At 31.8% G+C, this 14,133-nt stretch overlaps 2 protein-coding genes across 2 annotated transcripts; one reads left to right on the top strand and one right to left on the bottom strand.

Annotated features, from left to right (window-relative positions):
* Positions 1 to 3,056: 3,056 nt before the first annotated feature.
* On the top strand, positions 3,057 to 5,479 carry LOC101215283 (60S ribosomal protein L7-4). Its single transcript, XM_011661287.2, has 7 exons — positions 3,057 to 3,198; positions 3,938 to 4,121; positions 4,208 to 4,305; positions 4,397 to 4,454; positions 4,620 to 4,699; positions 4,793 to 4,895; positions 4,981 to 5,479. The coding sequence occupies exons 2-7, from the start codon at positions 3,945 to 3,947 to the stop codon at positions 5,194 to 5,196; spliced, it is 732 nt and encodes a 243-aa protein (XP_011659589.1). The 5' UTR covers positions 3,057 to 3,198; positions 3,938 to 3,944; the 3' UTR covers positions 5,197 to 5,479.
* Positions 5,480 to 6,616: 1,137 nt separating this feature from the next.
* Positions 6,617 to 12,516, bottom strand: LOC101215203 (metal tolerance protein C4). The gene is made up of 14 exons (XM_031888786.1): positions 12,344 to 12,516; positions 11,918 to 12,290; positions 11,721 to 11,775; positions 10,921 to 11,053; positions 10,761 to 10,816; positions 10,391 to 10,505; positions 10,198 to 10,255; positions 9,982 to 10,100; positions 9,350 to 9,469; positions 8,468 to 8,569; positions 8,308 to 8,380; positions 7,692 to 7,759; positions 7,237 to 7,297; positions 6,617 to 7,160 (listed from the first exon to the last, which is right to left on the bottom strand). The coding sequence occupies exons 1-14, from the start codon at positions 12,446 to 12,448 to the stop codon at positions 7,036 to 7,038; spliced, it is 1,563 nt and encodes a 520-aa protein (XP_031744646.1). The 5' UTR covers positions 12,449 to 12,516; the 3' UTR covers positions 6,617 to 7,035.
* Positions 12,517 to 14,133: the final 1,617 nt, after the last annotated feature.

Genomic DNA, 14,133 nt, shown 5'->3' with positions numbered 1-14,133 from the left:
TATTTTTGAAAAAAACCTTTTTCTTATTTCAAAATTTGAATAACACAACCTAACATTTTTCAAATTATAGCAAAAATAATTCAAATGACCAATAAGGGATTTGATGAATTTTGTTATATTTTATAAATAGTTTTAAAAAAAATCATAAATATAACAAAATACCAAAATATTTACGTTTTGAGTAACAAAATGAAAAAACCAATAAAGTATGTTATCATTTTTTTTTTAATATTCCATGATTGTCATTCCATCTCATTTCATGTGCAATTTTTTTTTTCAAATTATTATTTGGTTCAAGGTCATGGAACCAAATATAACCATTTTTGTTTTGTTCAATATAAAAGATCTTAAAAAAAAATTGTTGGGTATTCGGTAGTCAAATCTAAAATCACATAAAATTTGAAACTAAAAAAAATCGTATTACCCGAATTTAAATGATCGTGTATCAAATAATAGTCAAATCTAAACTATTTTACATCAAATAATCTTTAAAAAAAATTGTTTCAAATTTAAACTATTATATAATGTCAAATAATGATCGTGTACTGAATGAATCCTAAACAATCTTGCTACAATATCGTGTACCAACTATATTACAAACACTTAGTGGGTCGATAAGTTTTTTTCGTTTTCAAAATTGTTAAATATTTGATCGCTTTGTTGTATATTTTTTTTTTTTTTGTAAAAAAACGGATCGTTTAAATATTTTGCTATTTTTGAAAATGTTGCTTTTATTTTAATATTATTCTTTAATTCATCTACTTTTAGTCATTTTTACTTTCCGACTTTCTTTTTAACAATTATTTAAAAAATAACTTGGATTAAAGGTTAAATTCAATATTTATTTAAAAGTATAAAAGTTACAAACTATTTACACTTGGTGAATAGAGACAAAATGTGTTGCACATCATTTTTATACGAAGTTTAAATATCTTTTAAAATGTTCTCTTTTTTTTTACAATTTTTCTTAAATTGATTGACTTTAATTTATAAACTCCAAAATCTTATTTAATTAAGACCCTATGAATTCTTCTACTCATAGTCGTGTGCAATACCAAGATTATACATTTGTTAAATTTAGTATGTAAACTTAATCAAAATTTAACGTATGAAAATATTAGAACAAAGACACGCTCAAGTGTAATGTCCGCTCTGATTAATTTGGAAATCACATTTTGATTAGCTTAAAAGTCACGATAAAAAACATGTATACAACTGTCTTCCACGTGATTTCTAACATGCTTTAATCATCATCCTTTACCTATGTGGAGTCCTAGTAAAAGTTGTTGTATAGTTGGAAAATTGGTACAAATAACACTCAAACTTTTCCACAAATATCACCACCTTCTTGTTCGATGACTTATCTCAATGCATCTCGACAATGACCAAGACCAATACCAAGATTGAGACCAAAACAAAGCATTTGCTTTATTTAGTGTCACATCCAAATCATCAAATTTATTTAACTTTTTTTTGACAAACAATAGCAATTATTCATGCTAATAATTTATTGGTACATTGTTTCCCTAAATCTCTCTAACATAGCAATTCCAAATTAATTATAATTTTCATATTCCATGTTTCTAACCCAAAATCCCAACTTGATGTAAAACTACCTCACTTCCCAAGCTCTAAGTATATGTTGAACTAGAGATATGTGGAAAGAAAAAAAAAAGGTTTTATGTTCCATGTGTGAAAATGTTGCTAAAATTTGAGTGCATTGATATATAAAATTTGGAAAGAACACACGTACTACTTGAGAAAAACTAAAAATAAGGTGAATCTAATATTGAATTTGACATTTGAGTTAGAAATATAGTACTTAAAAAACATTGCATACATACTATTTTAGAATAGTCGCGTATTAATTAGAGAAGAACATATAAAATATAGTAAATCTTAGTAGATTGCGAAAAGAATAGACACCACGATAATAATCTGTTATTTCAAAATTTAACTTCTTACAAGTTAATAAAATCAAAATTCCATTGTAAACAAACAATCTAGAGGTCGTAACAACCTCTTAAAAAAGCACTATGCGTGTAAATTTAAATATACAGTTAAAACACAATTTGACCGTTAGAATCAATGAGTTACAATTAGTAGTTTACAATAACTAGTGTTACCAAAAAATGAAAATAGAGAATGATGGAAGATATAAAATATGGCATTAACCATGGATTTAAAATAACGTTTGTTATAATTCAGTGTACATTATAAATAGATGTACACCACTGATATACCTAGTGTCCAAATTTTAAAGTCGTTTGATTGAGTCGTAATAACTCACTTGCTCCACCAACGTTTGGTTCGTGCCTCAAATTAGGGGTGAACATGATAAACCAAAAAACAGAGCCGACCAAATTAAAGTCGATCGGTTGGAAAATAAGAGGGATCGATCGATGTTTGTTTCAAAAAGTTTCAAATCGACCATTTCTAAATGACATGACAAAAATCGATCGACCGACCTTTACTAATCGATGTCGAAAACAATTTGAACATTTACTAATTCGACTATGGTTGGACTTGGTCAATTCGAATCCAACTGACCAATGATCACACCTATCTCAAACGAGCTTTGGTACTTAATACTTGTAAGTCCACTTGAAAACAACTCAGTTGATCTATTTTCTTCACTTAGAAAGTACTTGGTACGATATGATTTTTATTAGTAAGTAATTATAATGGGTAACAACTTTTAGAATAATTATCAAGTATGTAGTAATATTTTGAAAATTTTGCAATCATAGCAAAATACATCAGTGATAAATTTTTATCGCAGATAGATTCGTATGCTTTATTGTTTATCGACCAATATTTGATATACAACCTATTATTGATAGACTTTTACAATCAATAGATTTTACTATATTTACAATTTTTAAAATTTTTTTTGTTATATATTTAATTATTTTGAATATAATTCTTATATTTACAACTATCCATTTATTTTCGTTTTGGGTACACAACCTATGTCCTCATTGAACCATATGGGCTGGGCCTATGACAAACGAGACAAGAATTTGGGCCCAATCACTGTGCTTTAGTATTGCCACCTTTTGGGCTATTGATGTACTCAGTCTTGGCGCGGACAAACCCTACAAAACCCTACCTTTCATTTGATCGCCTTCTTCCCTTTTCCATGCTCAGGAAACCCTAATTCTGCTTCAATAATCAGTATCACAACAGCAACAAAGGGTGAGTAGCATTAATACAGGCAATCTTTCTTCTTGATTTAAACACTGGCATCAGATTTATCGAAATCGACGGTATTTGATTTTTGTTTTTTGTTTTCCCAAGCAGTAAGGTACTTAGTTGATGTGTATGATCTTATATTCTGAAAAGATTTTCACATTGTTTTATCTCACAATTTTATTGAGAGAATGTTCTGGCAAATGTATAGTTCTGCATTCATTAATGGAAGAATATCGATTCACTAATAAGCACCACTGACATGGCGTCGAGTGCTATTCCTGTTCTACTTAGTTGTCTACATCTACGTGTTAGACGATAGATATATATATTTTATTCACCGATTTTTGTTTTATGACGTCTAGGATTTTGGGATTTTCATGCCATTTCAATTTATCATTGTCCCTAAATTGTAATAATTCAACGAATTTGGTGCATTGCCACTCCCCATTTTTCTACTGTTGCGAAATTATCATTTGATCACGAATCAAGAAATCTTCTGCGTTTCCAATGTTGGCTATTACGTATATACGATGCCTTTTTCATTTGAATTTAAGGAATATACCATTTGCCCAGTTTCTCCATTTGTATATTGTGGGGTTGCGTCTCTTCTTCCAAGTGTAAATGTAGAATTTCCATGAATATATCTTGTGCTATTAATCGGTCAGTTATGTTGACTTCGGGGTATTATTACTAGTCCCCTGTTAACAGAGTGTGTTTAATCATTTTTAATTATCTCTTTCAGCACAAAGATGGGTGAAGAAGCAAAGGCCATAGTTCCAGAGTCGGTCTTGAAAAAAGCAAAGAGAAATGAAGAGTGGTCTTTGGCCAGTAAGCAAGAACTTGAGGCAGCAAAGAAGAAGAGAGCCGAGACCAGGAAATTGATTTACAACCGTGCTAAATTGTACTCAAAGGAATATGAGGAGCAGGTACTTATCACTTTTGCAACTGACAGTCTCTCCTCTGATTAACGATCCAGTTATGGAGAGATATAAATCATTGTTTGTGGTATCAGGAAAAAGAGCTTGTTAGGCTGAAGCGTGAAGCGAGGTTGAAGGGAGGATTTTATGTTGACCCGGAGGCAAAGCTTTTGTTCATTGTTCGTATTCGTGGGTATGTTTAATCCTGTACACGTCTATGGAATTGTTTTTGTTGGATACTCACTTGATTTTCTATTCTTTGATCTGTCAATTTAAACTTTCAGTATCAATGCCATTGACCCTAAGACGAGAAAGATATTGCAGCTTTTGAGACTGAGACAGGTAGTGTTTTAGTAAGATTGCTTCAGCGCACATGCAGCATCATATTTGATGTTTGATGATTATTCTCGTAGATGTTTTTGCTTGATGTGTTTAATATGTTTAGAGACGATATTTTTTCATCCCTGAATTGGAGTTACATGCTACTCTCTCGTTGATCTGGCACAGATATTCAATGGTGTATTTCTGAAAGTCAACAAAGCAACACTGAATATGCTTCACAGGGTTGAACCTTATGTGACTTATGGGTACTTTTCTTAACAAGTCAATTCTTTTAACTCACACAAAAGTTGGTATTTTGCATCTGAAAATGAAACTATCATATGCCATTCTATTGTTAGTTATCCCAATCTCAAGAGTGTGAAAGAACTCATCTACAAGAGAGGCTTTGGGAAACTAAACAAGCAGAGAACTGCTTTGACCGACAACTCAATCGTTGAACAGGTTTGCATTGTTTCATCCATTGTTTAATTCATATCCTACATTCAGAAACTCCTCGTATGCTTAGACTGCTCCATTGTCTCATAAGGCCCTAGGTAAACATGGAATTTTGAGCGTTGAAGATCTTATTCACGAGATCATGACAGTTGGACCTCATTTTAAAGAGGCAAACAACTTCCTGTGGCCTTTCAAGCTCAAGGCGCCATTGGGTGGTTTGAAAAAGAAGAGGAACCACTATGTTGAAGGAGGAGATGCTGGAAACCGTGAAAATTACATCAATGAGCTTATCAGAAGAATGAACTAGTTTCTCTGATTTTTTTTTTTTTGCCATGAAGGGTGAAAGTTAGTAGAGGCTTCTAATTCTGTCCTTATTTGATGGGATAATTTGAAGTGAAATTTCCTTGGTCTCATATCATCTGAACTCTTCTATACTTGATCATCATCAAGCTTATCATTGTTTGTTAGTTGTTTGGAGGACGTGGATCAATTTCTTGAAAATTTTGTTTCCTTTGTTAAATTTTTAAAAAGATGTCGATGGGGGATTTCTTGAATTAGACTAATTCCATTATTTATACGCTTGGTTGTAATCTCTGTCCCATTTTCTCATTATTAGTTAGTATTTCTGTCTACTTTGTCATATTTTGTTTTGGATTTTGAAAACATTGAAATTGAATTGGTTTTAAAGTCGTTGATAGAATGAATGTTTTTAGGAAATTTTGTTAGTTGATGATTTTGTAGTTTATTTGTAAATACATTTTAATTAGTTGATAATTCTTGTTTTTGCACGCAAGAATATGTTCGTTTATTTTATGAGATTAAAAAACGTACACTTTTTATGAGATTCATTTGATCCGTTCTTCAATTCGTGACATTTTAAATTAAAAAACAAATTCTATAAAGTGGGTTTTTTTATGGGGTAAATTGTTTGGTTTTTATTTTCTATTTTAAAAAATCTCTTTTAAATGACACTTATTTCTTAAAGAAATTAAACAGAAATTACCTTTTAACATCTTTTAATCCCAAAATAACATATTCATTAAAACTTGGAAACTAAGAGTAATTATTCTAGAAAGAAAAAAAAAAAAGAAATGCACGGACAAACAATAATGGTAGACAAATCCAATAACAATAATTATCATTGATATGTATAGGTAACCCTTCAAAATATATTTGACACAATCCTTTTTTGAAGTTTGGAAGGTTTTAAATCTTCATGCCTAAACAAACCTAAGAAGAATGGGAAGAGTTCTTTGGGAGGAACAAAAGAGTGGAGTGGAGCGAACAATACAATAAAGTTGAGTTTGATGGAAGAAATGGAAATGCTGCTTTTTAGTAACATGATATGCAAACGAACGCAATTAAAGAAATTGAAAATAGAAGGGATATAAAACTATCTACTTGCATCCTCCCAATTGTTTAATTATAATGCAATCTTTTCATTCCACTAAATTGTTCAATTATAACTTGTCCCGTGATTAATTATGATTATTTCTTTCTTTATTTTAAGAATATTTTAAACTTTTTTTATGAAAATTGTGAGAAAGAATGCACACATAGATACCCAAGATACGCTCAAGTATTATCCGAAAGAATGGTAGACTGATTTGGAAGAGTCTAAAAAATACAATAAATAAAAATTAATTGATATCTAAAACTCTAAAATCTACAAACTAAATAAAATAGATAAAACAAAAGTTTTAGGATCAATACTTATTACCTATGTCTTTTCAATTCTAATTTTCATAACATTGAATTGTACTCGGGGTGTCAACAACTTTACGAGTTATCTCATAGGAAAAAAGGAAAAAAAACCCTGCAATAATCTTCACAAACATTTGGAATGAATGTCAAAAGTTCAACAATGAATTTCTTTTAATGTAAGGGAAATACAGTGAACTTTGAATAGGCTGAACATACTAGGGTTCGGAATGAGAGTACGTCAACCTAAACCCCCTAGACTTGAAGTGCATTATTAACGAGTTTCCTACCGGGAAGGTTTTGAACTTCAAGTGGAAACTCGTTGACTAACACACACACAAACCTCATTGGCAAGCCAAACCTTCATTTCAGGATCGATTAAAAGGCAGCCATAATATTGACAAATCGTAACGATATTAACAGAAAAGAAAGACTTCCCTGTGACTCATGGGGTTGGCCCAGTAGGATTATGAGCCTCAATATCGACATGCCGAATGCCCGGAACGAGCTCCTGAATCTCTTTCTCTAGCCTATCAACTTCACTTCCTAAAGCAGTAACCACTTCTTCACCTGCAACAAGAATTTGAGAACGAATCATGTTGAGATCCCAATTTTGTTAAATATTGAAGGTTCATTTCATACATACCGTAGTTCGACATAATTTTGAGCAAAGTTGAATCATCCTTGCTCTTCGCAGCTTGACGAAACTGTTCAACGTGGATTTAGTTCAGACATCATCTTAAGGAAACTACCATTGGACATGAATGCTTACAGAGTAAAAACAATAAAAATAGATAATGTGATGGCGATTTCAAAATCCCCTCTTTAAAACAAGAACTTGTCCAAACATTGACAGGTTTTTTAGTTATCAGATTGAATGATCATCAGTTCGTAAAAATAATTTTCTAGTAACATTAAAGAAATATGGATTAAGAGTCATGCAACATGATTAAGCAGAGTCCAATGTGTATTTCTTGGACAAGAGATCACATCCAGAAATCATATTGCAGTCATTTCCTTGACTATTATTGAGTTTAAAAAATCAAATCAAACAAAAACGAACACTAGTGAGAAAGCTGAAGATAAGGAAACAGTATCAACCTCTCTAGCCCACTCTTCACGTCCAGTCCTAGTTAGATAATTTTGCACCACCATGACTCCATTGAAATCTGCTTCATATAGCCAGATAAAATCAAAATATATTGATGGTACATAATTTCATAAACTGCCTGAAATATAGAATCATTGGAAATAAAACTGACAACGACCACAGCTTTTAAGCATGTTGAAAAATATACAAGTTGATTGTGCTTTAGTTAAAATCACTCTACTTCATCCCACAATTAGAATACAACAAACAGTTGTTCTCCTTTGCAACCAATCGTTTTCTATAAGTTTTGCAACCAATTGTTTTCTGTAAGTTTTGATCTTTAAACAAACAAGTGATAACAGAACGACATGATGAGGCCGCTATAGAAGTTGAAATAATTTACATCTGATGTAGGATGTCACGAGCCACGAATCACATAAGGTATAAAATATACAGAAGGAAGGCAATCCATAGGCATAACATATATGATGAAAGTAATGGATACTTGATTCACCTTTTAAATTGACTAAAATCAATGAAAGAACCTAAGCAATAGAGAAACTGTGTAACATTGGTGGAGTATAGAAGAAAAAAATAGAGGGAAAAATAAAAGTAAAAAAAATCCACCTATTTCTGCCTTGAATCTATAAAATCCTGGTCCAATCACCTCGCTTTTGCAATCATATAAAGCATCAACGACCTAGAGAAGAAGACTTCAAAATTTGAAATCATGAAGTATAATATTAAAGCAAAGATCCAACGAGAAATTTATCAAGCATAACCATACTGGATCGTTCTTCAAGAATTGGAGAACTTTCTGCATATCATTTTCATCCATTGCTCTGCCGATCAAAGCATGCCGATTACGTTGGATGAGAAAAATGGCCACCTGTAAATTTTTGAAATTTTTTTAGTAACTCTCAGACTACTATATTGTTTATTATTCATGTAACTTTTAGCTCAAACCTTTTTTAAAATTCTCGTGCTTGCTGACATTGTGACTACAGAGAAAACAATGATATTCCAATGGGAGAAATTGTAAACTACTGAGAATACCATTGTAGACCACCGGTTACTAATCTACCGTATAATGCATTTCCTTTGCCACTCCATTAGTGGCGTGGTTTGTTGTAGAAGCTGTTTCTTTTTTTTTTACTTCACTATCACTTATTTGTATTACAGAACATGATATAAGAGAGTTTGGTTGTGGCTATTCTTGCGATTCCAAGATTTAGCCAGTGGGTATTGGAAGCAAAAGGTAGCTAGGCTTGGACTTCTTTTGAGAGGTCAGGTTGAAGCATTTCTTTTCATTATTTCAACAAAAGCTTTCTACTCGCTATCAATTATATTTTTTTACAGGACGTCGTGATCAATCACATGTCAGCCCTGGAATTGAATGTTTGGATGGAAAACTAGGTAAGAGTACGCAGGTAAAGACATCCTAAGAAAGACCTAGTACATACGAAAGTAGTGAATTTACTTTTATCAAATAAAACAAATCCATGTCATGCATGTTTCAAATTTGAAAGAGGGTGTAAATTAATACATTTAGTTTAAATTGACACAATTATTATTTAGGGTTTATAAATAGTCACTATGAAATGTCTCTTTCAATAAACAAATGTGGAGAAAAAAAATATTTGCATACAGTTGCAGGTAGGAGACATACCATTCCAAGTAAGTTACCAACTATAATGGAACCGATGGGATCATAAATTGCATTCCCAGTGGTATTAACTGCAACAAGAGATGCAGCAGCAATGATAAGACCAGTGACTGCAGCACCATCCTGAACATTTCAGAAAACTGGCTCAACAGAATGTCTAGCATCTTTTTCCTCATAAGAAACCAAGCTTTCGTGGAAGAAAATAAAAGAACGTACAAGAGCATACACAAAATAACCGCCAAACAGAAAAGGGAACCCACAAACGTAGACAAAAGAATCCTTCATTGATATATTTGACATCAAATGATACCACTCTGTAGTTCCGTGAATTAATCCACTTCATTGAAGAACATTAAAAGTTCACAGATTCAACTGATTTAAAAACTATCTTAAACAACTAAAAACTAAAAGGTCTGAAAATACTCTATCATATTGGATGCAATTCTAAATCTTTGACCCTAAACTTAATAATTCTTAATCAACTATGTGAATGCACGCTCCCTCGTGTCAAACAAGCTTAGGTACTTCTGACATTTCGTGCTTCATTAATTTAATAATCTTAAGAATTTTTACCACATGAGAGTTTAACACTTAGGAACAATGTTCCTCAATCCACAGTATGTAAGAGTCACCACCTCTGTCATAACTGCTACAGATGTGGGATCATGACCACGCCAAACATAGTCTCTCAGTTTCATTCCCTCTGCAGCAGCACCTTTCTTGACAGCTTGAATGGCAACAACCAGGGAAGCACCTGAGCAGATAAAATTATTGTGGAGTAAAATCAAATTAGATTATATCCAATTAGTAGTAGTTGTGGACATTCATTTTAAAGAAGGATAAAATCAGACCTTCAATAATAAGTGAACCACCAATCACTAAGGCTGCATAATGTATATTGGCAGGAGGCTGAAGCAAACAAAATTAGAAGATAACATCCAGAGTTGCCACTAACAACAAATGAGCTAAGTACCAAATGGGAAAAGAGAAAATTTGAAAGTGATAACATGTGAAGCAGGATTCAAATTTCAATTGACCAGTTACCTGTGAAGTCCACAAATTTTGGATTCCATTAACAATGGTAGCACCAGAACCAAGACAAAAGATCCCAACAGCAGATATCAATGACCAAACAAACCTTTCCTTAGAATATCCGTAACTGTTCAACAACGAAAATATCTCAGATGTTTCGATTAAAATAATAGTAATAGGTCATAGTATTTCTGCACCACAGCATGAAAACCACTCAATTTGGTTATTAAGATAAAATTGCAGCCGAATCATAACACTAGCACGGAAAGATTGAAAAAAATAACTTCTTGTATAAAGTAGAAAGCAATATTGCCACTTAGGTTGGAAATTATGTGTATACAAACTGGATGAAACTAAAATGACGAAGATATTTATAACTCACGGATGGATAGCATCAGGGGCACGCCTTGAGCTACTCAGACCATAAGCAAGAAGTGCCTACAATGTTAAAAATAATTAGTTTCTCTGCATTCAGTGATTAACAACTCAAGTTAAAATGAGACATGGACAGTTATGCTTTGCTAGATGAAAGGTTAAGATACCTGATTTGCAAAATCAGCAACAGAGTGCACAACTTCTGCCAGCATGACATGACTTGATGTGGCAAACCAAACCCCAAATTTCAGAGAGAAAACAAGGAAATTGCACCACAAAGCAGTGGTAACTGCTCGTTGACTAGGATAAAAATATTATACCGGAAAAATGAAGAAAATAAGTCAATGAGGTAAAATTAACTTCCACTATGGGATATGTGAAGAAAACATACTAACAGTGACGATAAGGTAATCCCAATTCCTGTGTGATTATAAGTTAATTTCCTTTTTCACGTGCCTTCTACTCTGTATCTCTTCCTGAGGATTGTTTTCATCAAAAGTACACACATTTACATTGAGTGCTACCTATAAGATCCTATGTGTTGAAAAATAAACTGAAAAGACTACATTCATACTAATTAACAACTTAAACGGAAATTTCTCCAGTATAACTGGCTCATTTCAAGTTAAAATTTCATATGTTCAAATATTATGAATCATAGCTGGCTGATATGGTGTTTGAGTGTAAAGGTGCTGATTCTGGAAGAAAAGATTGAAAATATTACATTTCACTGACCAACCAATCGAACTTTTCAGTGTAGTTACAATTTAACACTAGATCAAAACTTCAAAACTGAGTAAGACACAATCAGGCCGAGCACGGAAATGAAATGATATAACAGCAATTGCTCGCCTTTACATTAATTAGAACAAAACTACGAAGAGATAAACGTGTTAATGTGTATGTATTTCATAATTATATCACTACATAACATTCAAGGGAACTGTGTAAGAAAAAGAACCACTACCTATGATAATCATTGAATTCAATTCTTTGTACAGGCTTAGCTCTAGTGAAAAAACCTGCAAAAGTTACAAACCCAGTTTTTAAAGGAGAGAGAGAAAAAGTTACGAATTGAGCACAAGAATAAATACATCCCCATTCCGAGCAAAAAGTATAAAGACTTTAACATTAAAAAAAATGCAAAGTTGAAAAGGAAGATACCGCGATGGAAAGCGTAATGGTGGTTAAGAGGAGGACGAGGGGGATTAGAGTCCAATGAAATCAAGCCCAACAAAACGGAGCGTCTCGAACAACTGGAAGGAGACGAAAGCCTCCGCGACTGAAAGTAAGTTCCGATAAGTGGAATGCGGTAACTGTCACATTCTGGTTGATGTTGCTGTTGCTGCTGCTGCTGCTGCTGCTGCTGCTGTGGTGTTTTGGAGTCAAATAAAGAAGGCGGCGAGGAAGTGCAGAGGGAACGAAATGAGGTAGAAGAAGAAGAACGGTGAGTGTGGTGAAAACCGAAGCGTTGCAATAAGTAGGATGTTCGCATCAAAACGATTGTGCAAGAGCTGCTTTTCGCTTTGTCCCGATTCTTTATTATCACAGCAACATCAATCTCACGATTCCATTACCAACATATCAAACCACGCTCTCGCATTCAATTGAAGATGGCCGGAGCCGGCGGGTGACTTGAAGAACAACGATGAACCTCTTCTGTGGCGAAATCGAGGGCGGGCCAGAAATTTGCATTCGCAGCAATTGCTACGAAGTAGACCGGTTAGATTCGATGGTGATGAGTTATGTATAATACATACCTTAGTCTAAAAAAAAAGCTATCTAATGTAAATTATTTGATAATATAATTTCACTCTCTTTTCTTCTTCTTCTTCTTCTTTTTTTTTTTTTTTTCTCTTTCAAGCATAACTAAATAAATTTAAGAATTATTACATCATATATTGAAAAGGCAATTTATTTTTTTTAAAAAAAAACCCTTAGAGCAAGTGTACAGGAAAGAAAGTGCTTACGATATAAGTTCATTTTGATCAATTTTTGTAGGTTTGAATTTGATATTTATTTGGTGAGGTTATTTAAAAAATTAATTGTAAATGAGTATTAAATGTATACCTATCTTTTTAAAAATTATAAATATAACAAAATCTTTTGATGATTAATACTTGTTGATGATTTATTAATCATATGATCTATCGTTAAAAAACGAGTGATAAGCTAAGAAAGATGTATTTAAACTTTGTTATATTTACAAATTATTTTATATGATAGTTGCATCTATTTCAGTTACATATTTTCTATAAAAGAAACGAGTAATTACAATAGATAACATTTTACTATTAACAATCAAATACATAACAATATTTAAAAGAATAATAAAATTAATTAAAATGTTTACACAAAATTTTGGATTATATTATTTTTAAAAATTTCCCAAATATAAATATAGAAAAATACATCCTTCATTCAATTATGTATTTTTTTAAAAAATAATGGCAATACACGATATTTTGGAGTTAATAATTAGGGTTTAGGGTTTAGTCTTTATAAATTAAGAGCATTTTTTTTAAATATAAATTTACAAATTAGAATTAAATGTCGAAAAAGACAAGTAAATGGAATATGCGCAAAGGAAAAGAAAAAAAAGTAGGTTAGGAAACTTGGGCGCCCATACCCAATCAGAATTTCCAAAGAGTTTCTTCCAAAAACAACTTTATATTTTTCCAAAAGGGATTGACAATTTTCTCGCATTTAAAATAACTTCCAACATAGGTTATTAAATACTGATAGTGTTTCTATCGAAATTTATAAATAATAGTGTCCGTAAGTGTTTGTGATAGATATTGAAATTTTAATATATTTTAAGTTCTTGACGATTTTAAAAATAATAAAATAAATTAAAATATTTATCAATTATTGTAAAGTTTTGAATTTTATTAAGAATGAAAATTGATTGACTTCTATCTTTATATTTTGTAAAATTTGTTTTTTAAAAAAAATATTTTTTTTTTTGTTATTTACTATTGTCCAATTATTTTTTTTAAAATTTTAGTCCCAAATCTTTCACTAAAATTAATTAAATAATAATAATAACTTTTGGGGAAGAAGAGTAAATTATATGAATATGTTAAAAAGATAAAATGGAAAGTCGAATATTAATTTTATCAATGGGACTAAATTTAAGATTTCATTTAAGATTTATTGAAAGTAGATGGACTAAAATTGTACAATTCAGAATACATGAACTAGTTAAACAGACTTCAAAATATCAGTGTGTGTATCAAAATGAGATGTATATTTTTCCTATGGAAATGGGAAGAAAAATCCCCCAGGATTCTATTGACAATCCATTTGTAAATCATCCTCAGCATATCTGTTTCACATCACAGCAGTTTCTAACTTTGAATGTAGCACCATTTGATGAT

This window comes from Cucumis sativus, chromosome 7 (assembly GCF_000004075.3).
Source record: "Cucumis sativus cultivar 9930 chromosome 7, Cucumber_9930_V3, whole genome shotgun sequence".
Classification (NCBI taxonomy): Eukaryota; Viridiplantae; Streptophyta; class Magnoliopsida; order Cucurbitales; family Cucurbitaceae; genus Cucumis; species Cucumis sativus.
The sequence above is the reverse complement of the archived record's forward strand: the minus strand, read 5'-3'. Positions and strand labels throughout refer to the sequence as shown.